Source organism: Eptatretus burgeri, chromosome 3, assembly GCF_056783735.1.
Source record: "Eptatretus burgeri isolate ZD-2024b chromosome 3, Ebu_testis_v1, whole genome shotgun sequence".
Lineage (NCBI taxonomy): Eukaryota > Metazoa > Chordata > Myxini > Myxiniformes > Myxinidae > Eptatretus > Eptatretus burgeri.
In genome coordinates this window covers 31,803,797-31,831,768 of record NC_140963.1, presented here as the reverse complement: position 1 = coordinate 31,831,768, position 27,972 = coordinate 31,803,797, and the positions used below count along the sequence as shown (strand labels likewise).

The following is a 27,972-nucleotide window of genomic DNA, read 5'->3' as shown; positions in this document are numbered from 1 at the left end:
GACCACCGGGCGAGGCAAGCTTCGAGCATTTGTCCTTCATCCTCCGGGGATTGAAGAACCAAATATTCATTCCTGGGGAATACTCACTCGCCTAGCTCTGGTGGTCTTCCCTGTGCTTCATTTTTCCACCTGCCAGATGGAGTTGGCAGTGGGCGAAGGCATGAGCTCTCCACGCCTTCCTCCAAATGACGAGTGTAACCCTCCCCTGGGGGTTTATCGGGATGCTCAGGCGTTGGGCCTTATAGCAAATCGACGGGAACCCACAGCTCCCATCGATACATGAGCAGCGCTGGGCTGCATGCATTGGCTCCATGTTGGCTAGTGCGGTAGGCCGTTAACAAATACGGAAGATGTTCATCCCAGTCATCCTGACAGATGGTGGTAAATAGTACCAGTTGTTATATTAAAGTTCTGTTGAACCTTTCCACCATCCTGTCAGATTGTGGCCTTAAGGGCTTTGTCCATATTTTTCGAATTGCTCAGACACTGCACACTTCTTTTAGCAATGCACATTCAAAATTCCATCCCTGGTCTGTGTGCAGCTCCTCCGGAATCTCGTGCCGACATTCAAATCTTTCCATGAAGACCTGTGCCACAATCCTGGATTCTTGGTTGGGTAGTGCATAGGCTTCTGGCCAATTAGTGATATAGTCCATCATTATGAGGGGTGTGGGCATTACACAAATCGAAGGTCATTACACCCGCGGGGCCCAAGCCACTCGCCCAAACAGTTTGTCACTCCTGTCTGGGTCTGTGCGCACCCTGCACCTTCTCACGCGCTCATCCACGTCATGTTACTCTCGCCCTGCACACATTCTGACACATTCATACTGGGGGTTTGTGGTACCTCAAGAAACCCCGGAGTTTCAATTCCCCCAAATCTCGGCATGTACCCTTTCACACCATGTGCCCGTTCTACCTTGCACAGCCTTACCTTTACTGGACTCACCTGGTCGCCATCTGCTTCGAGGGAGCGTATCGACTCTCCTTGTTCCTGGAGGAGGTTATCCTGATCCTTACATCGGGTCTCAAGACATTCAACAAGCTCAGTCTTAATGTCTCTCACCCTTTTCTCTATCTGTGAACCGAACCCTCGCAGGGAGGGGGAGGGAAGTGTGTGTGTGTGTGTGTGTGTGTGTGTGTGTGTGTGTGTGTGTGTGTGTGTGTGTGTGTGTGTGTGTGTGTGTGTGTGTGTGTGTGTGTGTGTGTGTGTGTGTGTGTGTACCCAATACCTCACCCTGGGTACCCGCAGCACATTTGCAAAATTTGGTGGAGATTGGCCCAGCTGTTTTTTGTTTTTTTTTCCATGATTTTCAGACTCAAGGTTTGCTCGCTGTCTGTCTGTCCATCCATCCCACCTGTGTTTTTTTTGTTTTGGACTTTTTGCCCCATACCCTTTAACATATTCAATTGAAACTTGGTACATGACTTTATAATGATAAGTTACAGAACAACTTTGAGTTCCAGGGCGTTTCGTCAATTTTTAATAGAGTTATGCCCTTTTTAGACTTGAAAAATATCACATATTCTACATGGGTCAGTGTTCAGTTGCCCTGACTCCACTCCACTGCGATGCACCCATTGGCTGGACAGCTTCCTGACTCCACCCCAATATAATAATGTGCTGCCATTGCATGAAGCAGGCCTGTGCTGCTTCATGCACAGACTAACAATTGGTGTTGGTCCATGGCCCATTGCAATTGGAACAAGCAATTTCAGAGATTTTTGAAGGTTCAAAAAAGAAAAAACAATATGGCTGGCCGAATCACATGACCGATGACATCATCAATTTTTTTCTGTGGCCAATTTTATCCCCAGATGACCCTCAATTTTCATACTGATTGGATGTGGCGTTCTACATATGCAATTATGACATCATAACGAAGGTGCCTCTGACGTTATATAAATCACACTCATTCCCCATGAGGAGTAGTTGCTGTGTGTCAAATTTCAATTATTTCCTTGGTGCGGTTTCAGAGATACAGAGGTCCAAAGTTTTTCTGTTTTTCCAATATGGCTGCCACACCACGTGACCTATGGCGTCATAATCATCATTAAAACATTCTACATGAGTAGTCGCACCAATTTTGAAAATTTTGTCTCGATCCGACAAGCGGTTGCGGAGAAAAACACGAAAGTTGTGTGTGGACAAACAGACAAACAAACAGACCCAAATGCAATTCCCTCTCCTTTGACGAGGGTATTGATCCCAGGGTTATAACCACGATGCATATATGCAAATAAACCGTATGCATGTTTTTACATCATGTATGGACATCGGGCTAAAAAAAAAATTAAATGGGCAAAGCCTAGAAACGAACGAAACATGGTGGTGTAGAGAGTTTCTTCTTCTTAATTTTGGTTCTGGCTCAAGTGTGTGTTAAAGCAAACTAATTTTTATCTCCTGTTTGTTATCCTCGTTGTCTTTATTGGTTGTTGGTCAACAAAATATATCAGTAAATGAAAATTGCTTTTCCTTTTATTTTGCGGAACAGATCGAAACACGGTAGGTGCGTTAGAGAGTTTCTTCTTCTTCATTTTGGGTCTGGTATCGGCCTGAGCGTGTGTTAAACGCAAACAAATTTTTATTTCCCAAACATTCATTGGGACCGGTAGGGGACATGTTTTGCAAAGCAATTCTCGCTCTTGTTTTATATAATAGGATTTTGATCATGTTTTAGTGAACTTTGTCTCAAAGACTAATGTCTTTGCATTAGAACTTGAGAGCTTTTGCTTTAGAACCAACTGGAACATATTGTTGCGGGCCGGGGGTCGGTGGGGAGAACGACCACTCGGTGGGGAAAGCTACGTCGTCTCCACCAGACTCCCGGGAATTTAGGCCGTCGCTCCGGATAATTCTGTGACGTGGCGGGTCGCTGAACCGACCGTGGTCGCCAATATTTCAACCGCGTAGCGTAGGGTCTATTTGTCGATAACTAATTTACATAATTAACTATGCGATTTCGACTACCGGGGAAACCACGCCCTCAGCATGTCTTGCTCGAACCGGGTCATTCTACCGACTGTGGTAGAGTTCCAACTACCGACTACAAACTCTGGTTCGGGTGCAGCCGAGCGGAAACTGCCAAAGCCGTGCCGGCTGGAATTAACTGATTATTGGGGAGAAAACACCCAGCTAAACTCAGATCCGAACCATGCTGGACCAATGCAAGAAGGGACGGAAACGGACTGGGAACATTTCTGTGATGATTTATTTTCAGTAAATGAAGACACAAAGCAAGACTTAACGCGAATATTCAAAGCAGTATTTACAATGTTCCAAAAACACTTATTCAGTTCTACTTACCAGACGGGCCCACACGCAGACACGCCAAAAATGAAAAGAAACCTAGAGTTCTTTATTGGACCCTCACAGCCGAGGAGAGAGAGACAAGCTGGGGGTCAGAGTTCGGATGGGTACCTGGCCGTCGGAGAAAGGGGGTACTCCGTGCTGTAGCACCTGACAATGGTCGCTGGTTTTGTCTCCAGTCGCACGTGTGGGACTCGAGGTTTGTGGCGGAGCTCGGGTGGTGAATGGCTGAGGTTCACGGAGGGGGTCGGGGTCGCTCTTTCCTTCCTTGTAGAGGGCCAGCAGAGACACGTTCGCCACCTCAACGACCTTCTGCTCAACCCTCGTGATAGCCCTCGTAACAACCACTGTTACCACCCCTTCGTAACAGCCTTCATAACAGCAAAAACCCTTTTCGTGACAGCAAAAACCCCTTTCGTGACAGCAAAAACCCACCAAAACTCTGCTCTCAGAGAGTGCTCGTGGGATTTTTTTAACCTCCCTCAATGGGGAGGGGCCCTTGGTGAAACGCACCTCGCTGTCCGCCTTTGATTGGACAGGGTCCTCCGGCCCACCCTTCCGGGGCGTGGCCTTGGCCCTGCTGGGAAACCCAGTCACTCTTCCACGCAGGTTCATACTTGATGAGTAACAGTATCAACGCTGCAACGGCCCCTGTCGGGAAACCCCAGCCACTCTTCCAGGCAGGTTCATACTTGACGAGCAACAGTATCAACGCTGCAACGGCCCCTGTCGGGAAACCCCAGCCACTCTTCCAGGCAGGTTCATACTTGACGAGCAACAGTATCAATGTTGCAAAGGTCGTCGTGTAAGAGTTACAACGTTTGTGGGAGCCGAGAAACCGGAACCGCGAGATCTTGCCTTGGCACGTCAGGGTGCGAGAAGGCAGCTGGTTGGTGGTGGATCGTGATGGGCCGAGGGGTCATGCAGATGGGATGGTTGTTAGATGGCTTGTTAGATGTAACAACCTAACTAAAAGAAATCTCAACGCATGCCTTTGATTTTTCCACTAGACAAAAGGAAGGGGATCTGACTAAACACATACTTAACGACATAACTGACTTTTGGGACATCTGTATGTTGAATGCAAATGGTTTCCAGATCCGTAACAATATATTAATGAATAACTTTTTGCTTGTTGTTTGGTTGTACGTTTACAAGATTTACTATATGAGTATTTACCCCAACTTTTGCATTTCCTTAATTATTTGGAATGATGTTCTGCAATCTACAGTATACCACTCCATTATCCCCACTCTTCAAAGAATAAATGGGATATTGTAATTGGCTTCATCTTTCTGTCCGCCACGCTATCTCCTCCTAAACATTTGGGCAGAAATTCACCAAACTTGGTAGTTATGATCATCACATGGCAAGTGATGCAAGAGCAGTATCATTTTTGGCCCCGCCCCCTGGGGTACTGGGCCATGGTAAAATGGTCAAACACCAAAAATGCAATTACGGGCACATTTTTAAATGAAACCTTGTATATGTAATCAACATTGGGGGACACATCAAATATGTAACAATTTTTGGGGGATTTGACTCCGATGGGGGGCGGGGTGCTTACAGGGGTCAAAACGGAAATTTTGTTTTTTTAACTCAAAATCTGATTTTGGGCTGTTCCTGTTTAACGTTTTGTCATCTTTCAACTTTGCTTTAGATAGGAAGTGTGGGGATTTGTGATGGCATGCCATCGACCTCACTCTAGTTAATAGGTTAAAATCTATGAAAGAGCCTTTCCTGCAAGAAATTAAACTTTGTTTTCCATAATATATATTAATGAATAACTTTTTGCTTGTTGTTTCGTTGTACGTTTACAAGGTTTACCATATGAGTATTCACCCAAACTTTTGCATTTCCTTAATTATTTGGAATATCAGGAATCTTTCCATCGTGACTTTAAAGGAATGTTTCAACTTGATTTTCAAGTTTATTTTAACCTTTTTTTTAATGCATACAGTAGTTCTTAAGTTACCCTTTTCAGTGACAGGGTTAAGGCATGACAATGCTTATGTACCATTTTTCAGTCTTATATGACAATATATGTACTCATATTTATTTAGTGTGGCACAGCTGCAAGCTGCTTGAACACCAATGGAAATGAGAGGATAATCAATTCTGTCAGGCAGGGAGCCAGGGAGAACTAGGAATCACTTTAAATTCATGGCAAAGTTACGAGCACAGCTGGAAACGCTCTGCATCCAGATGCTGGGTCTTTCTCAGGCCTTTTGTGCAGACAATCTACTCCTTCAGTAGTTTGTAGTCACTGTCTTTGACTGGACAAACAAATCCTTGGCATTTGTGGAATACTCTACTTTGTTTTTCAACTGGAACATCTTTCCGAGCTTGTGTAGGATAAACTCTGGTTATTGCAATACATCCGTTTTGTGCACAAACGTTATTTCCAGAATGGCAGTGCTGCCAAAGAGCACTGGGTGGTTTGCCAATCGCTCTTCCCAGTGGAAATCGGTGCAAGAATTTGGCCAGGACTCTTACACACAGTGACCTGCTCTTTTCTTTTTTTGAAAGGGAGCGTGGGATCTTTAACATCCACCGGCAAATGTTTGCAGATGCAACAGCTGGCTTACCATCTACTCAAAAGGAGACGAAGGAAAGCCCTGACACCAGGATGACTGATAATCAGGTTGGGAATTGAACCCAGACTAGACAGCTTTCTAAGGCGAGTGGACGAACTCAGCTCTGAGTTGTCCTGTCATCCCCAATATTGTAATACATGGTGTATCTAATATTGCTACATTTCTTTCGAATCATGCTTGGAGCCAGAAGCAACTTTTGGTGTAATTCCTTAATCTGTCTCATTGACCTCTGCAGAGATTTCAGCAAATTCGACAAACCTGAGTTGACACGGGGATGGTTTGATGTTGTGCCTTGGGACTGGGATTATTTTTTAATGTTGGAGTAGCAAATGTGGATAGTGATGAATAATTAAGGTTGTGGGCCCATGTTGTTTGGTGCAAGCTGAGTAATTATTACTTTCTGAGAAAGCCATATTTCTTCAGCCTACCCGTGGGTGTGGGCCAGTGACAAGTGCAGGAGCTTCCTGTGACTGGGAATATAAATCGTGAAAACTGCCCCGTTTTATGAACCCGTGTGTCGTCCAAATAACAGGCCAGAGGAAAATGACAAATCCCTTTGTCAAAGTCGCCCTTCCATGACGTTCTTTTTAGCTCAGTCAGTGATGCAGTGTGACACCACCTGCCAGTAGCCATGCCACTGGAGGCCCTAGCTAAGCTGAATGTATCTTTTTTCATGAAGATGCAGTGTTCAAATTGTGGAATGGCAACATCCCTATCCATATCTTGTGGATAAGATAAGCAGCACTTTAACACATTTTTTGGTGACTTCTAAAACCAAACCCTTTGCAACATTATCACACTCCCTTGCTGAAATCCTAAGCATGATGTGAATGCATTTGTAAGGTGCATGGAACACCTTTCTGTAAAGGTATATATGATTGTAATATCAAGGTACTTACAATTTTGAATGAATACGCTGGAAAATGTGCAGCTCAGGAATCATATTAAATCAGAAAGAAGGCATAGTGAGAATTTAAGGGAGAATCCTTCATTGAGCCTGACATTTTGGGAGCAGTTGAGCTTCCATCGTCAGAGGTAGTAATGAACAAAGTGTTTTAAATGTGTATCGAAATGTAATTTACTGGAAATTTAATTTTCATTTGATAATCTTATATGAAGAGGTGTGTGTGTGCGTGTGTGTGTGTGTGTGTGTGTGTGTGTGTGTGTGTGTGTGTGTGTGTGTGTGTGTGTGTGTGTGTGTGTGTGTGTGTGTGTGTGTGTGCTTGCTTTTTGATTTCTATGTACTCTAGAACCACTGGACTGAATGAGTTGAAAACGAGTGGTTGCACTCAGTGTGCATGGGAATGTTTTGGGCGGCTAAAAAAAATAGTCCCGGGGGTTCAGGGTGGGGAGAGGATGCCAGTTCTCTCTATGGAAATGTGTATGTGTGGCATAGTGACGCTGAGATCAGGTGTTAAAAGTCATTCTAAAATACACCAATTGTGGGTGGATTAACTCGTCCGAAATTACGATGGTCTGGGTATGAATTTCCCATTAGCATGTACAAGTTCTTCACTAGTATTTGATAATACATTAACTTCCACAGGTAATTTACAAAAAATGGAAACACCAATGTAAAGTCACTTAAATAGGGTGTTGGGCCACCATGTGCGGCCAGTACGGCCTGGATGCACCGTGGCCGAGAGTTCACCAGCGTCTGAAATTCTGCAGGAGGGATGTGGCACCATTCTTCCATAAGAAAGTCAATCCACTCACACCTGTTGGATGGATGTGAAAAATGCTGTCTCAGACGTCGTTCCATAATATCCCATAAATGCTCGATTGGGTTCCAGTATGATGACATGGATAACATCAGTGTCATGCTCATTAAACCATTAGGCGACCATATGTGTTCTGTGGATGGGGGCATTGTCATCCTTGGATACACCCTTTCCGGCAGGAAAGAAATGCTGCAACATGGGATGAAGATGATCACTCAGTACCATTGAGTAGCGATTGGCATTGATCTTACCTTCTAAGAGAATGACTGCGCCTACACCATGCCTGGAAAATGTGCCCCCCAACATTACAGAACTACCAGAACCCTTCACTGTTGCAACCAAGCACTCAGGGTCATAGAGTTCTTTTGGTTGGTGGCACATGTGCATTCGTCCGTTTGGCGAGAACATGGTAAAGGATGATTCATCTAACCATGTCACATTTCTCCACTGCTCGGTAGTCCATTGCTTGTGGTCTTTGCACCACCGGACTTGCAAACATGCATTGCCAGGTGTGTTGAGCAGTTTGTGCACTGCAACCCGACTATGGTATCCTGCTCTGTGGAGTTCCTGGCAGACCGTATTTTAGGGGACCGGCTGCTCGTGCCTCAGATTGAAATTTAGCCAATTGATTTGCGGTTTCTCGCCTGCTTTGCCTTGCACTTCAAATTAATGCACGGATATCACGATCCTGGAGTATGCGCTTCCACCCACTGTTGCCCTTTGCTGATGATGTCTTTCCCTCAGATATCAACTTGCACACCGTTGCTCGTGAAACATCAGCAAGTTGAGCTGTCTTTTTTACTCAAGCTCCTGCCAAGTGTGCCCCAACAATAACCCCTCTTTTAAAGTCACTGAGGTCTCCTCTTGCAGCCATGCTAACCATAATTATAGGCAACCAGGCCTTGTCAGCATTTTATACATGACCCTAAGCATTCTGGGATGTGATTTGCCTAATTAACACATGGGCCACACCTATGTAGAATCCGTTGCTTTCAATATACTGTATTCGGTGTCCCTCATTTACCCAGGTGTTTCCATTTTTTTTGTCCACTACCTGCAAAGATATATGAATGTGCCATAAGTAGAAAGTTTGAATAGTAAGGTTGCATTGCCGGATTCACTGACTAGTCGCAGCTGAGGTTGTGGATCGACTGATGTTGACCGACAGCTGAGGTTGTGGACCCACTGTTTGTAAAGATTCTGAGCTGAAATGGTTGAAACCTCCATGATGAACTGAATCGAGCTGATACTCCAGGCAGTCGAAAAATCTATCAATTACTTCCGAGTTAATATGGTTCTTACTTTCAGCATTGTTCTTTCATGGAAGGTTGCCGTGCATCTATTTTTAAATGTTATATATATGTATATACACATATGAGCAAATACAAACCGTCGCTTCACTGATGGAGGGTATTAAGGAAGGAGGGGAGAGAGAAGAGGGAGGAGGGAGGAGGGAGGGGAAGCTTGGAAGGGGGAAAAAGTGAGGAAAGGGGGGGAGGTGGGTAGAGCTATGCCTCACCAAATGTTGCTATACTGTGGGGGGGGGGGGAGATGCATATATATATATATATATATATATATATATATATATATATATATATATATATATATATATATATATATTTGTGTATATGTGGAGGTGGGCTTATTAAAGAGAATGATATGTTATGCTGAATGGCCGAACACACACATACAAAAACAAACTCATGTCAGAACAGCTGTACACACAACAGAGTTTATAAAGTAATCTGCTGGCACATCTGCAAAAACTTTGATGTCCCAGTTCCAGAAAATTTGTGGGAAAATGAACCAAAAGTAATCACTCAAAACATGGAAGTACCTCCCGCTCAGGTACAACCAAATTATCCCATCGAGCGTGAACATCGAAAACAAAGTATTGTGACTGGGTATCGTACTGAGGTACAAAAAAAGAGAAGAAGACATTACTGCTTGAGGTGTTAATACCAGTGATTTTGGACTAAACAATGCAGAAAACAAGAAAATGACCAAACACCAAGAGCTCAAGATTGAAGTGAAAAGATCCTGCAAGCTGAAGAATGCCAAAGTTGTTCCAGTGATAGCCGGACCGACAGGAATGATGACAAAGAACCTCACAGAGGTATTAAACATAGGGGCAATACCCCTGGGCACTCACCTGGTAATGGCTGGATAAGATAACCAGGCAACCACTGGTAGGTATGGATGACCCACAAAATATATAATGGAGAAGAAAGTAAATACCGATGGATTTTGAACAAATATGGGTACATCATGGGTGATGCAGGTTGTGGTCAAGTTTCACCGGTGATACAGGTTGTGGTCAAGTTTCACCGAAATTGTGTGTGTGGTTTCAGAAAAGAAAGCAAATACATATTTTGGGGGGTCAACCCCTCTGTAAAACCCCTGAGACCCAATTTTGTTTTTTAATGTCGTCAACAAACTTTGGTACATCACGGGTGGTGAAGATCGTGGTCAAGTTTCATCAGAATTGTATATGTAGTTTTGGAGAAGAAAGCAAATACTTATTGTGGGGGACAACACCCCTCTCCTCATAGACAGACCCCCCCTGGACCCCAATTTCTTTAATCTCATGAACAAACTTTCATACATCACGGGTGGTGAAGATGGTGGTCAAGTGTCATCGGAATTATATGTGTAGTTTTGGAGAAGAAAGCAAATACTTATTTTGGGGGGCAATGTCCCTTATATCCCCTTATTGCCAGATTTTTCTGTCATGAACAAACTCTGGTACGACATGGGTGATGAAGGTTGTCGTGAGGTTTCATCGGAAATTGTGTGCATCGTTTGAGAAGAAACCAAATACCTCTTTGGGGAGGAAACCAACTCCCCCTCCCTTCCCCCGCCCACGTAAACTCCCTCTGTTGACCCTTTCAGACCTCCTTTGTTTTTTTTTAATGCCATCACGGGAAGGGAGTTTACGAGTGGGGGGGGGGTGGTCAAGAGATATTTGCTTTCTTCTCAGAGAAGACACAATTTCAATGAAACTTAACCATAATCTTTTCCACCCGTGATGTACTAAAGTGTGTTCATGGAATATGGCATGAGAAAAATCGGGCTCCAAGGGGTTGTAAGGGGTGTTGCCCCCCCCCCAAAAATAGGTATGTATGCTTTCTTCTCAGAAACTACACACACAATTTCGATGAAACTTGACCACAACCTTCATCACCCGTGATGTACCAAAGTTTGTTCACGACATTAAAAAAAATTTGGTTGAAAAGATTCTACATGGGGGTTGCCCCCCAAAATATGTATTTGCTTTCGTCTCTGAAACCACATACACAATTTCAATGAAACTTAACCACAACCTTTATCACCCACCCATGATGTACCAAAGTTTGTTCATGGCATTAGGAAAACAATCCGTAGGTATTTACTTTTTTCTCCATTACATATTTTGTGGGTCATCCTTGCCTTCCAGTGGTTCCCTGGTTATCTTACTCAGTCGTTACCAGGTGAGCGCCCAGGGGTATTGCCCCTGTGTTTATTCTTTGTTTGTTCAGGAAATAAAAGCTGTAAGGTTTTCGTATCTCTCCTCATGACCCACACGCGCATTGTCCGCCATTAATTCAGAACGTCTCCGCAGGAGTTGAGCCGGTCAGGACATCGCGGGACTTTAACCTTCCGCCGCGATGAGTTCAACGTTAGTTGAGCCGTCGACGCTACAGTATTTATATTTTTGTCACCTCAGTTTCTTTGCTTCATTTCTGTGAATCAGCATTAGTATTGCTTTGCGACACTTGTTTATTCTCATCACTATTTGGATGACTACACAGAAAGCATTGCTGTTCGAGTATGTTATCGACTTTTTTGATATCACCTGGTCTTGGCTTACTCTATAACTTGCTGTGTAGACGTCGAATAAAGGTGCCAAACGGAAATTTGGAATGCTAATTTCGGACTTTTGATCAGATTAGAACTTACTTCGGTCAGAATTATTATGCTCATTAGTACTATTGGAAGCACTCGCTCCCTATGGGAGCTGCCAGGGGGTCGTGTTATTACCTTCGCCACCAATGGTGAAGGAGGTTATGTTTTCACCCCTGTCTGTTTGTTTGTTTGTTTGTTTGTCTGTGTTCTGGATATCTCAAAAGGTTGTTGACGGATCCGGATGAAATTTTGTGGACATGTTGGGAGTGTTGCAAAGCCGAATTGATTCTATTTTGGTGAAGATCCGAATCCGATTCTTGAAACAAGAATTATTTGATTTTTAAAATGATTCTTCACCATTGAGAGATTGGCCCAAAAACGATACATAGCATATTTCATTTATTTATTTGGCCAGATATGTTCTCGTGGATCAGGCATTGTGTGGCGGATGTATGCGCTCCACCGAGTGCCCTTCTAGTTATCTTTATGATGATTAACATGAAATCAGAGTACCCACCCTCGGGGCGATCTCGTTCCAAGCATGCAACACATTCTTCTGATACATACCTTTAATTGGTTCGTGTTTCGGTAACAGACCTCTATCTCGATCACTCCCGGAAATAAAATAAACCCGGTTATGTATATGAAGTGAGAACATGCGGACTGCTTAAATGCATATATTGTTGCGGTGCCGGGTATTGGTGGCGAGCACGACCGCTAAGTGGAGCAGTAGAGTTGTCTCCACTGAACACCCGGAATTTAGGTCGTGACCCTCGGATAAGTCCGAAAGGTACAGGTCCCTTACAGGACCATGAATCGCCAATAATTTGACCGCGTGGGGTAGGGTTAATTGCCAAACTTCAATATACCTAAGTACCCACGCGGCAAAGCTACCAGGGAATTCACACCCTCGACAGACCTTGACCGGGACGAGCCGTTACCGTGCCCGAACCGTGTGTAACCGGAGCGGATGGTTACCAAGGCCCGTCGGTCCAAATGAACAATTTACTGCCTCACTATTTCTCAAGACACACCGTGCTCAGCCAATAAAAGAAATGACAGGGAACGAGCTGGGACATTCAACAAAAGGGGAATTTATTTACAATAATCGGGGGATGAGGGGAGCACGTAAGGGCCCTGTCACACCTTGACATTTCAGCCAGCAATGGCAACGTATAAAAATGTATGTAAAACGTTTGCGTACGCTGAGATTTTGATGTTTTTTTTTAAGTTTTGGGCGTATTCATAACGTGTTGGTCGTATGCATAACATATTAGTAACGGGCACAGAACGTTTCGTTGTGTTATTGATAACTTTTACCAACGAATGCTTAGCCTGTTGTCGGCGTTCACAATCTATGCCCAACGATAATTTAACTTATGCATAGCGCGCTGCACGTATCGCTGGCGAACTCGTGGCGTAGCCTGTTAAAAACCTGCCGCACGCCGGTTTAAATCATAACCGCCTGAGAATTTGAAGTGTCAACATCGCAGTTAAATCATAACCGCCTGAGAATTTGAAGTGTCAACAACATCACACCTTGACGATTTTGCCAGCGTATGCCGGCCTATGAAAAAATGTGTCTAAAACGCTAGGCGCACGTCAAATACGGTATAGGTAAGTTGTGTATACGTTAAGAGTAGGCTGGAAAACAATGAAGTACGCTGTCATATTACGAGGTACGTGTAATACGTCGTGAAATTTCAAGCATGCTGAAAATTTTACGACTTACTCGGCGTATGGCGAACACGTTCCGCATGCGTTGTCATATGTTCCTCGCACGCTCCGCGATCGTTTACACACGACGGACACACGTTACTTGTAGGTTACTCATAAGTCGAAACGCGTCAAGGTAATATTTAACATACCCGAAACCTAATTTTCAACCAATGGGTAACGTCCTTTTAAGCTATGAGTAGCGTGCTCTGAACCTATGTTTAACGTACTTGAAACCTATGAGTAACGTGCATTGAACCTATTTGTAACTTGCCTTGAACCAATGACTAGCGTGCTATGAACCTATGAGTAACGTGTGTTTAACCTATGTGGAGCATGCTTTGAACCTAAGTATAACGTGCTTCTAACCTTTGAGTAACATGCTATGAACCTATTTGTAACGTATCTAAAACGCACATTGTCGTATGTAGACGAATTAGATTGATGTCTTCCGGACGACCACAGTACTTACTGAACGTGTTTCTAACTTACATCTACCGTGTAATGGCGTATTGGCAGCGTTAAGGGGAATTGGTATGTACAAATGGGCTTCACAAGAGGAACCCATCATTGTTCCAGACTCCATGTTGAGTAGATGTCAATGCCAGTAGTATCAGTAGTAGTAATACTATTAGTAGTAGTTGGTGTGCGTGACAGTAGTAAAAGTAGTAGTAGTTGTAGTAGTAGCATTGGTAGTAGTAGTATGTCTTTGTCAGTAGTAGTTGGTGTGCGTGACAGTAGTAAAAGTAGTAGTAGTTGTACTAGTAGCATTGGTAGTAGTATGTGAGCGTGATGGGTAGGGTGTGGGTGATGATGGATCCTCTTATCGTCCACGAATAGGAGACTACTTTGCACCATTGTTCGATGTTCTTTTCGGCTAATTTTTTTTCCTCATTCCCACGATGAAATATTTCTTTGTTTTACTTTTTAAAGTATTAAAAACGACTTTGACAAATGCATAATGTACGAGTAATGAACACAGAACGCTTCGATAACTTATAGATAAGTTATACCAACGATTGTTTATCGTGTTTTTGTCGTCCACAACCGATGCCCAACGATAGTCTAGCGTATACATAGCGTAATCATTCCCAAGCACGTTATTCATAGGTTATAAATAAGTCACGGGTACCCTAAACATTACTTTGATGTGTTTTGACGTATGAGGAACTTTCAAGTAGCGTGTTGCGAAGTGTGAACAACGTTCGTGTCGCGTGCTTACAAAACATTACTCATAGGTTAGATATAAGTTTCGGGGACGCGAATGTTACCTTTACGTGTTTCGACTTATGAGTAACATACAATTAACGTGTGTCAACGATCGCATAACGTGCCTACAACTTATGGCCAGTGTAGGGGAACATGTGAGCTAAACGCCGAGTACGTCGTAAAATTTCAAGCATGCAAAATTTTTTGGACAACCAAAAAGTACAACGTTTTAAACCAGCATAATATGACCTATGGTAGCGTTTTTCAGCGTGCACCTGACGTATACATAACGTACCCATAACGTATTCGACGTGTGCCAGTGTTTTAGACAAATTTTTCATAAATCCGCATACGCTGGCTAAATCGTCAAGGTGTGACAGCCCCTTTAGGGCAGAGTTATCTGAATAAAGAAGGGAATCAAATGTACAAGCAATTCCTTAAACAATTCTACTTAGACAGGGCCCACGGACACACACACATGCACAGACAAATACCCCAGAAAGAGATGGACCTCGAGGTCTTTATTGCTCCTTCAGCTCGAGAGGAAAGACGAGCTGAGGGAAGAGAACGTGGCTGGCTACCTGGCCGCGTTCGCGCGGCTGGATGACCGCACCTTCCCGGAGCACCAGGCGCCAAAGAACGGACCCGAGCAGCCAAACCCAGAGGAGGCGAGACGAGGTGATCTCCCATGATGAGATGGTCGACCGCTTGTTGTAATGCGCCAGACGAGACGCCTCAGATGCGTGGGATGCAGTTAGCCGCAGACCTAGACAGAAGAGCGCTCGAGCAGACCGGACGCAATCATCAATCTTTTCCCGTCATTTTTGGGGCCGGGTCCGCTCCCCTGTCGCCTGCTCCCATTGGGTGGACGGCATGTCGCGGCCTCGCCTTCTTGAAAAGGACCGCCCCGGCTTTGGTCCGTGCGTTGCCCATTGGGTGGAAAATGACGCATACCCTTATTTGGTGCGAAGCCAGAACGAAGCGCTCCATGCCCATATTTGGGGCCAAGCCAGAGCGAAACGCTTCGTGACCATATTTGGTGCGAAATCCACACCGCCTGGGGCATGCAATTCCGCCCACGCACGCCCACATGCCGGCGAGCACGCGAAGAGTGCGGACAATGCCGCGAGCAGAGGGTTGTTGTTGTTGGGGTAAAAATCCTATCTTTAAAATAACTTCGCAGCGCACGTACACTTAATTCCCATTAGACATAGGGGAAAGGGAGCTATCTATCCACATTTACTTATCGAAATAACTGAGCTACGGGGACCTAAATGTTGAGTGCTCATGGCTGCCAGATTCGTAACAATATAATACATTGTGGTTATATAGGTCGGATAATTAAATTGCAATTGCACATCCCCACCTCCCCCCAACACCACCCCAATGAAGAAAATGCCAAGATAGGCTAATTTCTTTCCTTCAAAACTTATTGAAATCAACCAAAACTTGCACATGCACAACTTCAGGATGCCCTCGTTAATCCCTGAGAGTTTCAGCTTTCTCAGAGAAGTAGATGATGAATACATACATACATACATACATACATACATACATACATACATACTTGCTCCATTATAAAGTGCCTTCAGAAAGTATTCACACCCCTCAACTTTGGTCACATTTTATTGTGTTGCAGCCTGAATTTAAAATCGATTCAATTTAAATTTTTGTCACCGATCTACACAAAATACCTCATAATGACAAAGTGAAAATATGTTTTCAGAATTTTTTACAGATTCATTAAAAATGAAAAAACTGAAATGTCTTGCATCAATAAGTATTCAACCCCTTTGCTATGACGCATCAAATTGAGTTCAGGTGTTTTCCAATTTCCTTTGATCATCCTTGAGATGTCTCCACAACTTGATTAGAGTCCTCCTGTGACCAATTCAATTGATTGGACATGATTTAGAAAGAAACACACCTTTCTATATGAGGTCCCACATGTCAGAGCAGAAACTTTCCCATGAAGTCCAAAGAACTGTCCGTAGAATTGTGAGGAGGTAGAGATCTGGGTAGGGGTATTGTTATGGTTCCCGGGGTAGGTGGAGCAAAGTTAGGATTGTATAGAATTGCTTGGTCCATGGACGTGTAGGAAACATCTCGATATAAATTAAGTAGGGAAAATGTGAGCTTAAGTATTATGCGTCACCACACAGGGGGGTGGTGCTGTGTTAATTAGATAGGGATTAAGGCCAATTTCCCCCAGTATGTAATTGCCCCCTGTGACGTTTTCCCTATGTTTTTGTATTTCAAGACCGGCGATAAAGGGGGATCACGTCCTTAAAACAACTACAACCATGCCGCACATCCAAGCAGGCAAGAAGCCCCGCCTTCCCGGCTTCGTACCAGCAAGTCACGCCCCCGAGGTTTATGATTGGTGAGTGTGACGTGAGAGGGAGGAGGCATATTTGAAGTGCAGACAGGAGTAGTGGGAGGACACGGTTGGTGAGAAACATGGCTGGGACAGAGGATCTCGCTTTGCTCTCCTCTCCGCACGACGAAATGGCTGCGCGATTCTCATGTCTTGCTGTAAATGTACCCGCGTGCTGGGCAACACGCTAGTCATTGACTGTTCGCTGAACCGTGAAGTGTGTACGTTTCTGAGGAGGGAAGCAAAGTGCCTCGTGGCCTTACCACTGGGCCTCAGAGATTGTCTCGTCGTGCTGTCAATGAAGGTGGGCAATTGTGAGCGGACCTTGTGTAATGGAGGAGCATTCGGCATATTTGTTCATGAGAAGAAGCCGCATGGCGGTTGGTGAGCCCTGGTGTTGAATACCTCAAAAATTACCTCACGCACGTTTCCCGCCCAGCGAGCGGCTTTGCGCCATTTTGGCCTCATCTTCCCGCACAGGACGAACCAGCTCGATCACAAAGTTCAATGAAGACCTTCTCTGGACAAAGCTAAGTGCCAGAATATAGGGAGGATTTGCTTTTCTTTGGTTTTGCCCTTTGTGTTAAAGTCCGTGTGTCGAGGTGCCTCAACTTTCGACTTTAATTTACCTCTCGTTTTATCATTACATTTTTAATAATTACCCTTGTACGTATTTAATCTATTTTCATTAAATCCCCGTGTTTATTTTCATTTGCTGGTGTCCGCGTGTCTGTCATGGGTTTGAGTATAAACCCGTTGTGCTGTGCTTCCGTCGTGTACGTCTGTGTCGCCCTTTTCTTCCTGCGTGCGCCATAATCTCTGAGGATCACGTGCTCACCTCTACGGAAAACCGCTCGACGATCTGGCCTGGTCGGTGTTAACCATCCACCACAATTAGGTCGAGGGGATTAACCTATCCAGCCAGACCTGTGACAGTATAAAACTAGAGGCGGAGCACTCAGGAGAGTGCAAAACCTCCGCCGCCAATACTGCTGGTTCACTCAAGTGAACCTTATATCTTATTCATTAAATATGATGTCAACAGTGCTGACAGAGTTATAGTTCTTTTCTCCAACAGTTTTTTTTGGGAGGGGCGGGAGAGGGGGGGGTTGGAAATCACTTAAAACATGTAGAAATGCAAAAATATATATTTTTGGGAGGGGGGGGTGACAATTTTTTGGGGGGTTGAAAATCACTTAAAACATGTAGAAATGCAAAAAAAAATTTCTATTTTTTTGGGGGGGGGTAACAATTTTTGCTGGGGGGGTTGGAAATCACTTAAAAATGTAATGCAAAATAAAATTTCTCTTTTTTTTGGGGGGGGTGGAAATCACTAAAAACATGTAGAAATGCAAAAAAAAAAAATTTTCTCAAACAATTTTTTTTGGGGGGGGGGACCAAGTCCAAAATTTTATGGCATGATCCTTGCACCATACCTAACCCCCCCCCCCACCAAGTTTCGTCGAAATCCGTCAAGGAGTTTTTCCGTAATACTGTTCACAAACAAACAAACAAACAGAAAGGGGTGAAAACAGTAACCTCCATCCATCTTCGAAGATGGCGGAGGTTAATAATTTCTCGAGTGTTGAAAGTTCCCAAGAGCACAGTGAGCTCCATCATTAGGAAATTTAAAGAAAATGGAACGACTCACACTCTACCTAGAGCTGGCCGTCCGACCAAACTTAACAACTGGGCAGGAAGGATCTTGGTCAGGATGTGACCAAGAACCAATTGACCACTCTGACAGAACTACAGAGTTTCTCTGCTGAGATGAGAGAACCTGCTGGAAGGACAACAGTCTCTGAAGCACTTCACAAATCTAGGCTTTATGGGAGATTTGCCAGACAGAAGCCACTCCTGAGAAAAAGGCACAATGACAGCACGCTTGTAGTTAGCCAAAAGGTACGTGAAAGACTTTGAGAGCATGAAGCAAAAGATTCTGTGGTCTGTGATGAGACAAAAATTGAATTATTTGGCCTGAATGCAAAGGGCTATGTCTGGCTGTACCCGGGCACAACTCATCACTCATCTCGCACCATCCTTTCTGTGAAGCACGGTGGTGGCAGAATTGTGCTACGGGGATGCTTTTCAGTGGCAGGGACTGGGAAACTTGTAAGGATAGAGGAAACAATGAATGGAGCCAAAGACAGGCAAATCCTTGAGGAGAACCTGCTTCAGAGTGCAACGGACCTTGGACTCCGGTGAAGATTGACGTTCCAACAGGACAATAACCCCGAGCATATAGTCAAAGCAACACTGGAACGGCTTCAGCACAAGAATGTGAAAATCCTTGAGAGGCGCCGCCAAAGCTCAGACTTGAATCCCATTGAGAATCTGTGGAGAGACTTGAAGATTGCTGTTCACCGACACTCCACATCCAGCTTGAGAGAGCTTGAGCAAATCTGTAGGGAAGAATGGGAGAAAATCTCCAAATCCAGATGTGCAAAGCTGATACAGACATACCCAAGAAGACTCGAAGCTGTAATCGCTGTCAAAGGTGCTTCTATAAAGTATTGACTCAGGGGTTTTGAATACTTATTGATGCAAGCTATTTCATCCTTTCATTTTTGATTAATTTGTAAAAATTTCTAAAAACACGTTTTAATTTTGTCATTTGGGCTATTTTGTGTAGATCGATTAAAAATAAAAACTTTTATAATTCAATCCATTTTAAATCCAGGCTGCAACACAACAAAATGTGACAAAAGTCAAGGGGTGTGAATACTTTCTGAAGGCACTGTGTATAGATTCCTCGAATAGAATAACTAAGTTTGTGTGTGTTTTGGTGAACTTTATTGCATTACTTTATGTCGATAATGCTGTGTGAAACCAACATAATCAATCAAGTTTACCACCATCTGAGAGGTGGTTCTGTTCTTGTCATATGCAGTATTTGGTTGCTGGCTGCATCATTTCTGGGAGAGTGAGGGAGTGCGTAAGAGGTCACGCCTTTCCTGCTATGGTAGTGCCCCCTGTAGTTTGAGGCAGGAATTTTGAATTTGGCTAGAGTTACAACCAACAACTACCTTCTCGTCTTCAAAAGACACCATGGGATATTTAACGTCCACCGGCCAATTCTTGCAAATGGGTACCCCAGCTTGATGTCCTGAGTATTATCCATTCTTCATATTGTCACCATGTAAATGTCACAGACATCATTATGACCTCAATTGAGATATTGTAATAATTTCATCAAAATATTTGACATTGGTATTATGTATGTGTCCTTATGTTCCGTAAATTGACTCGTCTGGGACGCTTCCTTGGGTAAATGCCATTGAACGTTCAAGCCAGTACACCCTCCCCCCCAACCCCACACCAACCCATTCCCTCATCCCCTTTTCACAATCCCATATTGCACCTCTTGGTGAGTAGTGATGACGGTTTGTTTCTTACAAAATTGGTTCACACAAATTGCAGGTGTATATTAGTCACGGATGGTTTGTTGATTGCAACGGTTATGCAGCTATTCTCAAGCAGTTCAAATTTCCAACTTTTGGCATGCATGTTCCGTGCTTGCGGTTTTATTTCTGATTAATCGTGCTAATGCAAAGCTCTGTGCAAACAAAGTGTTTGTCACATTAATTTAGCATTGGACGTTTGTGGCGGAACAAAAAGAGCATTTTCTTCCTTTCAAATAAAACAAACGGTCATTCCGATTTATTCACCTTTGAAGCAAGCCGCAACCTTTGGGGTTTGCCTTAAAGACGGGTCTGCGGAAGAATGGCAATTACTGCTGGTAATTGGCTAACACCATTTGTAAGCTCGTGGATCTGGCTCGGTCTTTGGTTTGGTGCTGTCTGCTTCGTTCAGTCGGTAATTATGTAATCACCATGACAGGCTGAACGCCGATTGGATTCTGTGCCTCAGCAATGCATTCCTTGGCAGCCGTATCCTTTTGGCTGAGCACACTGCAAATGCTCTTCAATACAGAAACGACAGATTCTCATTAGCTTAACATCATGAGAACGTGTCTTGAAGACCCACTTTTAGCTTGTGCCCTCGGCCTCAGCCTCCCAACGCTGATGAGAATGCCACATTAACTCGTAAAATTGGAACGCAACGCAGCTGTACAGCAAGCCATTGATAAGCCAGCTGGACGAGTGTGTACTTTAGAATTTGAAACGATGCCACGTATTTTGTGTTTGCAAATTTGTGGTTCCAAAGTTGTTGTTGTTAAAAATAAAATTTAATGTTTGTCATGCAGTGCAAGTTCATTTTGTAACAATGGCTTTGAAAACATTCTCCTTATTTGTGGAAAATGGAAAAAATAAACAAGAGAGTTCATAGAATACTCTACCCCATGCAGTGTTGAAATGTCTACTTCAATTTTAATAAAATGATGATTTTAAATATCTTTAAAAATATTTTAAAAATCTGGAAGTTTCGTGCTATTGAAGCAGTCTTATACATCACCCTTATGCACAACCTTATTTAACACGTCATAGCACTTCTAAACTATTTGTGTTCTACATTGTTCAAGTATGAACTTATATTTAGTTCAATTAAAATAACGATGTTAGTTCTTTGTGTCTGTTGTATACGTCATTTATGACGTCCTTAAAAATAGTAAGTTTCCTCTTTGGAATGATTTTAAAAAATTTTTTGATTGCCAGATGGACAGACAGTAAAACAATTATCTCACTCCTCTCTGCGCCTGTGTGATCGGGATGAATTCAGAGGCAAAGCACTGCTAAACGACAGGTTCGTTTTCTAATTCATGTTCCGATTTGTGTTCAAAATATAACGTTCAATTTAAATAAGTTGTTCATCGAGCAGTATCGATGGGACAACTGAAAGGTGGGACACAGTTGGGAGACGTGGCTGAGACTTGTCAGAATTGCATGTGTGAGTTTACTCACATTAAAATTGTGTGTGTGTGTGTGTGTGTGTGTCACTGTCAGAAGGGGGTGGGGGTGGGGGGAAGCGAGGGGATGATGCAATCACGCGATGGGTAATGTGCCTATGATACTAAAATCTTGGTTCAATGTACGTACTACACTGTGCACTCCTCCTTGAAATGCTGGTAACAAAACATTTTGCGTTCACGCTTGCTTATAAATAGTATTTGTTTTGTGCAACTCTGCTCAAACATTGCTGTGCCGAAAACATTCGTACAAATGGGACGTTTCCAAGATTGAACGCCGTATTGCTTCTCGACATTGGAGCATTGAATCTCGGTGAGTAATGTGTGAATTCCGACTTTAGGAATGTGTATTTTTGGCATCTTATTCTTAGGTTCAACTCATCGGCATAGCTTTGCTGGGAGGGGCACCTGCAATCTGCCTTATTTCAGTGGCCTCTGGAAAGAAGAGAAAAATGTTAATGTTCAAACATCGGTTTTGATGTTTTTTGTTATGTCTTTGTACTGATACAACTTGCACATAGTCGCTTCCCCATGTTCTTCTAGCTAGCTAGAGTGGAATATATTCAGGATCTTAGAAGTTAAACAAAGAAGCTTCTTTTTTCTCTGAACACATAGCTCTTAAACAAAGAGAAAAAATGATCATGCTGAGATCTCAGGTTCAGACACCGTGTACTGTGTTAGTTTTGTGCATTGTCACCTTCTGTCTTTGTAATTCATGTAAAGGTAGACTGATATCTCTTGCTACCTTTACCTCTATGTAATCTACGTTCTATGTACAAAGTCATACATGAGCCTTACGTGTTGTAAAATGAGTAAAGCTGGCAGAATAATGACCATTTTATGAGAGTAGAGCCTTTCCAAGAGCATACAAATAAGGGTCCACAAAATTGGGGGTCATTCGTCAATAGATTGTCAGGGATAAAAATGTTGTCGACACAGCACGTTTGGGTGGAATATCGTATGCGCATGATGAACAAAATATTACATATATATATATATATATTTTTTTTTTAATTTATTTACATACAACCATTTGTACTTGGTGCAGTATGCATTTATGACATGTGAGATGCTCATGGGAAAAAATGTTTTGTGAAGTGGACTGAAAGGAGAGTAGGATCGTCACGTTACAAGTCTGAAACAAACTAATAATTCCTCTTCCATGTGATGTGCTATTGTGGCACCACCTCTTGAAGTGACGATGCAGGCATACCTATTCAAGTGATGCTTCACCATCGTTTATCAAACTGAAGGTAGATTTTCATCGTTTTTCAATCTAGCGTGAATCAATCTGCTGTATGGTTTAATTGCTTGTGAAATTAACTTTACAAATCATGCACTTTGACGTCATGAAACTACAGCAGCATTCGGTAGAGCGCATACCTCCGCCAGTCTGAACAGTTTACGTTTTGTATCCCACTTATAGGCCGGATGTGGAACCGGACCATTCGTCATTGTCACACCCCAAAATCTAATCAGCTTGTTCTTGTCAACCACATAACCTGTCCACCAAGTTTCGTCAGAATCCGTACATAACTTTTTGAGATATCATGCTAGATATCATTTTTGACCTGATCTCTTAATGGTGAAGAATCATTGAAAAAATTCTCATATCCGGATCTGGATCCAAATCTTCACTAAAGCTAATCAATTCGTCCTTGTCACTCACCCAACCTGCCCACCAAGTTTCGTCCGAATACGTCCATAACTTTTTGAGATATCCTGCTCACAGAAAGACAAACGGGGGTATAAACATCCTCCATCCACCCTCCCTGGTGGAGGTAACTACTGAGCAATGTCCTCGTACACTTGTATAACATCAGCGTCTCCATGGGCCCTCTCGTATGCATGTGCACCACCTGATTTAGATGGTCTATGTTTTCCATTGTACTATTTGGTTAGCATATACAATATTGTTGTGTGGACCTGGTACCCACCATGTTCAAGGTGTGATTTCATTCGTAAAAACGATGTTGTCCTCTTATGATCATGAGGTCATAATCCAACCCCATCCATCCATTGGGACCATATACTCTGTGCAGAGTGTTGGTGCTGCCTAAGCAGTCTCCTTGCCTATTGGGCACAATCCTGGATTGGTCGCCACTCCGACACGGTATACCAGCAAGCTGGCACTCATTTTGCCGACATCGGAAGGATGACAGACAGAGTCAACCCCACCTGGTATTAATTCAACAGCCGAGTGGGATTTGAACTTAGGATTCTCGGATCCCAAGCCCACCACCCTAACCATTAAGCCAACACCAGGCATATAAGGTAGGAATACAAACTGGTTATTTCCTCCAGCATCTATATCCATCTCGGTACCTGATGTTGTTCATGCTTGTAGAAACCCCCATCTTAAAGCCGTGGCCTCTTAACCAGCGACTAATTTTACATGGTGATTAAGGTGCAAAAAAGGGCCCTTTGTCTCACCACGATTGTGCCATCATTCCGTGTCAGCATTTCCATCTTTTGCAGGTAGTGCTGCAGCCAAAAGGAGGTAAATGGTATGAGGTGTAAACAGTCATAGGTCGGTGCAGCATCAGGTACTGATGTGCACTCTACATTGTGAGGAAATACACACTGTAAGGAACTTAGACACAGGACAAGGCCATTTGGCCCATCAAGTCTGCGCTATATTAATTATGTCTAAGAGTTTATCAATTTTAATTCACTGGGGGCGGAGGACCTATTCCACATAAGTTTTTTTTTAATTACCAGTCGACTGTATTGACTATAGAAGATAATTCCATAATGAGAACGCATTAATAAAGGTAGTTTTATGACCAAGTTTGGTTGCCATAGGAGTCCATGCAGGGGTCAATCCATAGGAGTCCATGCAGGGGTCAATCCATAGGAGTCCAATCCTCCGCCACCGAACGTGAAGGAGGTTATGTTTTCACTGCTCTCTGTTTTCTTGTTACTTGCAAAATGGAAGATTTTTCAAGTATATTGGTCAGTCCATTTCGTTATTCTGTTTGTCTGTCTGTCTATTGGTCTGTTGGTCTGTTTGTCTGTGTGTCTGTCCACCTACAGGTCACAATTTTGAGCCGATCTTCACGAAACTTCATCACATGGTAGAGTTTGTCATAAGGAAGAAGCCTATTGTTTTTGAGGTCAAAAGGTCAACATAGGCCAAAGGTCAACAACTTAGGTGATATTTCTGAAATCCTCAATTTTCATCCAGTTGACTTGAAATTTGAAGAGGATTTATATTTCAGGTCACTGAATTCAACTACCAATTATTTTGAGGTCAACATCGACCAAAATGTCAACATAGGCCCATGGTCAACAACTAAGGAGGTATTTCTAAAATCCTCAATTTTCATCTTATTGACTTGAACTTTGAAGAGGATTTACAAATCAGGTCACTGAATTGAACCACCAATTATTTTTGAGGTCAACCTCGGCTAAAAGGACAACATAAGCCAAATTTCTAAAATTGTCAATTTTCATCCGATTGACTTGAAATTTGAAGTGGAGTTGCATATTTGGTCATTGAATTCAACCACCAATTATTTTTTTTTCTGTCAAATTGGTTTTATGGACTTTGCAAGTATCGTGCTCTGCACGACGTCTTCTTGTTTGGCTGTTTGTTTGTGTGCAGGATATCTCAAAAAGTTGGAGACGGATCTGAATGAAATTTTGTGGACAGGTTGGTTGTGTGACAAGGACGAATTGATTAGATTTTTGGTGAAGATCTGGATCCAGATCTGACTACTATAATTTTTAAGTGATTCTTCATCATTAAGATATAGGGATAAATTAACGTATAGCACGATGTCTCAAAAAGTTGTGGACGGATTCGGATGAAACTTGTTGGACATGTTGGGTGTGTGACAAGAAAGAATTGATTCGATTCTGATGAAGGTGTGAATCTGGATCTGGATACGAGAATTATTTAATTTTTTAAGTGATTCTTCACCATTGAGAGATAGGGCGAAAAACGACATTGGATGGATAGGCCCGGAGCATGATATTTCAAAAATGTAATGGGCCTGAAATGTTCTCGTGGATCAGGCATTGCGTGGCGGAGGTATGCGATCTACCAAGCGCCCTTCTAGTTGAACGTGCATCACTGATTACCAGACTGGCAGGACTGTTTAGTGTTTTGCGCACTCCTCCTCTGAGCTGTGTCGCCTGGGTACGAATCTCAGCCACAAGCAGGGCGATGCATCGATGTGTGCCGATGTGGAATTTCAATCTAATGGATGTTAAGCCGGGCGTCTCATCTGTGAGCATTAGTTGGTGAACGTTAAAGATGCCACGTCGTCTTTCGCAAAGAGATGGTGAGTTATCGCAGGCACCCGAAAGAAATTCCAAATCTCCACCAGAATGTGCAGGGACACTGCATAAACCGTACAACCTCACCCCAGTAAAGGATGCAACTCGTGTGTGGAATTTGCAATTTTACCCCAAATCCAATGTGCATTTCCTGACAACATAGGAGCATTCATATTTTGTGGAATTTCTCTCATTGTGCAAGCAAAATGGTGTATGGGATATCCTGAAGGTGACTTCTAACCAGCTGACCAAAAATCATATGCATCAAAACAGATTAGGATGTTTTGGCTGAAGTGCTGTCTTTACATCCACCATGGTGTATGCTTGTCATCCAAAAGGGGTTCGATACATCTTCAGTAAGTCTTTCGTAACTTCTCATATATATATATATATATATATATATATATATATATATATATATATATATATATATATATATATATATATATATATATATATATATATATATATATATTTGCAACGTCATTGCTTCAGCGTTTTTTTTTTTGGTTTTTTTTTTTCCTCTTTTGTTGTGAAGGGCCTCAGGGAAGGGGAGAGTGGTGGGTGAGGTTTATTCACAGTTGTTCAAAGCTGAATCCAGAATGGATGTGGATAGGCCCAGAGTGATGCTGTAATACCATGTCCAATGGACCTTGGACTACAGATTGTCTGCTTATCCATTTGCAGCACATTGTATATATGAAGACTGCTTAGTTCAGCAGAGAGCCAAAGACTTGATGAGATAGCCATGGTTTTTTTTTTGTTTTTTTGTGGGTGGGTATCCTGCTCAAGGTAAAAACCCAGACAAAACCTCGGTAAAATGACCGATGCACAAGTTAGCACTTCTTTCCCGTTGAATGTGTTGGGTTTCCCACGAAGTGAGTCTTGCCATCCTTGCTCTCCTCACCCTTAAATGCCACTGATACGATGCAGACTTTGATTTGATAAAGGCATTCTTTTTCGTCACATTCACCTATAAACAGCTAAAGGCTGATGAGTCCCAGAAGTTGAAAACCTCATGTGAGGATTGATTTTCTTGTCTTGTCTTGTTAATGACCAGTTAGGAATGACTCTACGTCAGTTCATGCACACTGGATTGTCCTCCAACGCAGGCCGACATGAGCATTGACAAAAGATTAGTCGTAGTGCTCTGTATCCTCCCCTTCCTCTGCCATGCATGGAAAATAACTTTTTGATTTTTAATTGATGCAATGACTTTGTCTGACTAATGTTAAAAAAAAAATAAGGAAGAAGGCACAAATTTTTACAGGAACAGGACTGGCCAGCTCGGTTATCAGTATTTTGATGTATACTCCACAGTGCATTCCTACATCACAATATTGCTATCCAGGCTCCACTAGGCAGCAACGGACAAACTTCAAAACCGAATGTGCGGTTTTAAATCAAACATACACATTATCAAACCATCTCAAGCAAACCTGAATGCTATTCCAAACTTTTCAGGGCAGGACAGGCTTTTACAGACCGGCATCGATCCAACTTACAATGCTGACATGGCTATGTGCTATCTTTTCAGCGTAGGTGTCATCTCTGGTAACTTTACTATCCTACAATGTAACTTTATGACCGTACTATTTAATTATCATATCCACATACGTTACAAGGAACTTGGATCCAGGAGGAGGCCAGATGGGCCTATCATGCGTGCCCTCTATCAACACTGCATTCATACATTCTATCAGGTTTATCTACTTTATTAACTTCAGTACTTTAACCTGGTAGTTTACAGTCATACTGCCGTAAAGAGTGTGTACTTTTGGCCTTTTGGCTAAGTATAAACTCTGATGTGCCGGTGTGATTAATCTTCATCTTTTTTAGATGTCGATGTGTATTGTGTAACCGTCATTCTCTACTCCAGTTCTTAGGGTGAGAAACGTCAGCTGATGATTTGCTGATGATATTTGGGAGAAACATGTGTATGCAGATTATTCGTAATATATATATATATATATATATATATATATATATATATATATATATAT

The 27,972-nt window shown here is 42.9% G+C and overlaps 1 protein-coding gene across 5 annotated transcripts in view; it reads left to right on the top strand.

Moving 5' to 3' along the window:
• Positions 1–27,972, top strand: part of LOC147029637 (fidgetin-like) — a 96,237-nt gene that overhangs the window by 58,309 nt on the left and 9,956 nt on the right. The window contains exon 2 of one of the 5 annotated variants that reach the window (XM_085872834.1): positions 16,702–16,824. The exons of 3 other annotated variants lie outside the window; for them this stretch is intronic. In XM_085872834.1, the coding sequence (XP_085728960.1) occupies positions 16,745–16,824 (80 nt within the window). In that variant the 5' untranslated portion in view covers positions 16,702–16,744. Of the gene's footprint in view, positions 1–16,701; positions 16,825–21,456; positions 21,523–27,972 lie in introns of those variants that run through there. One more of the 5 variants, XM_085872837.1, reaches the window with a different exon arrangement.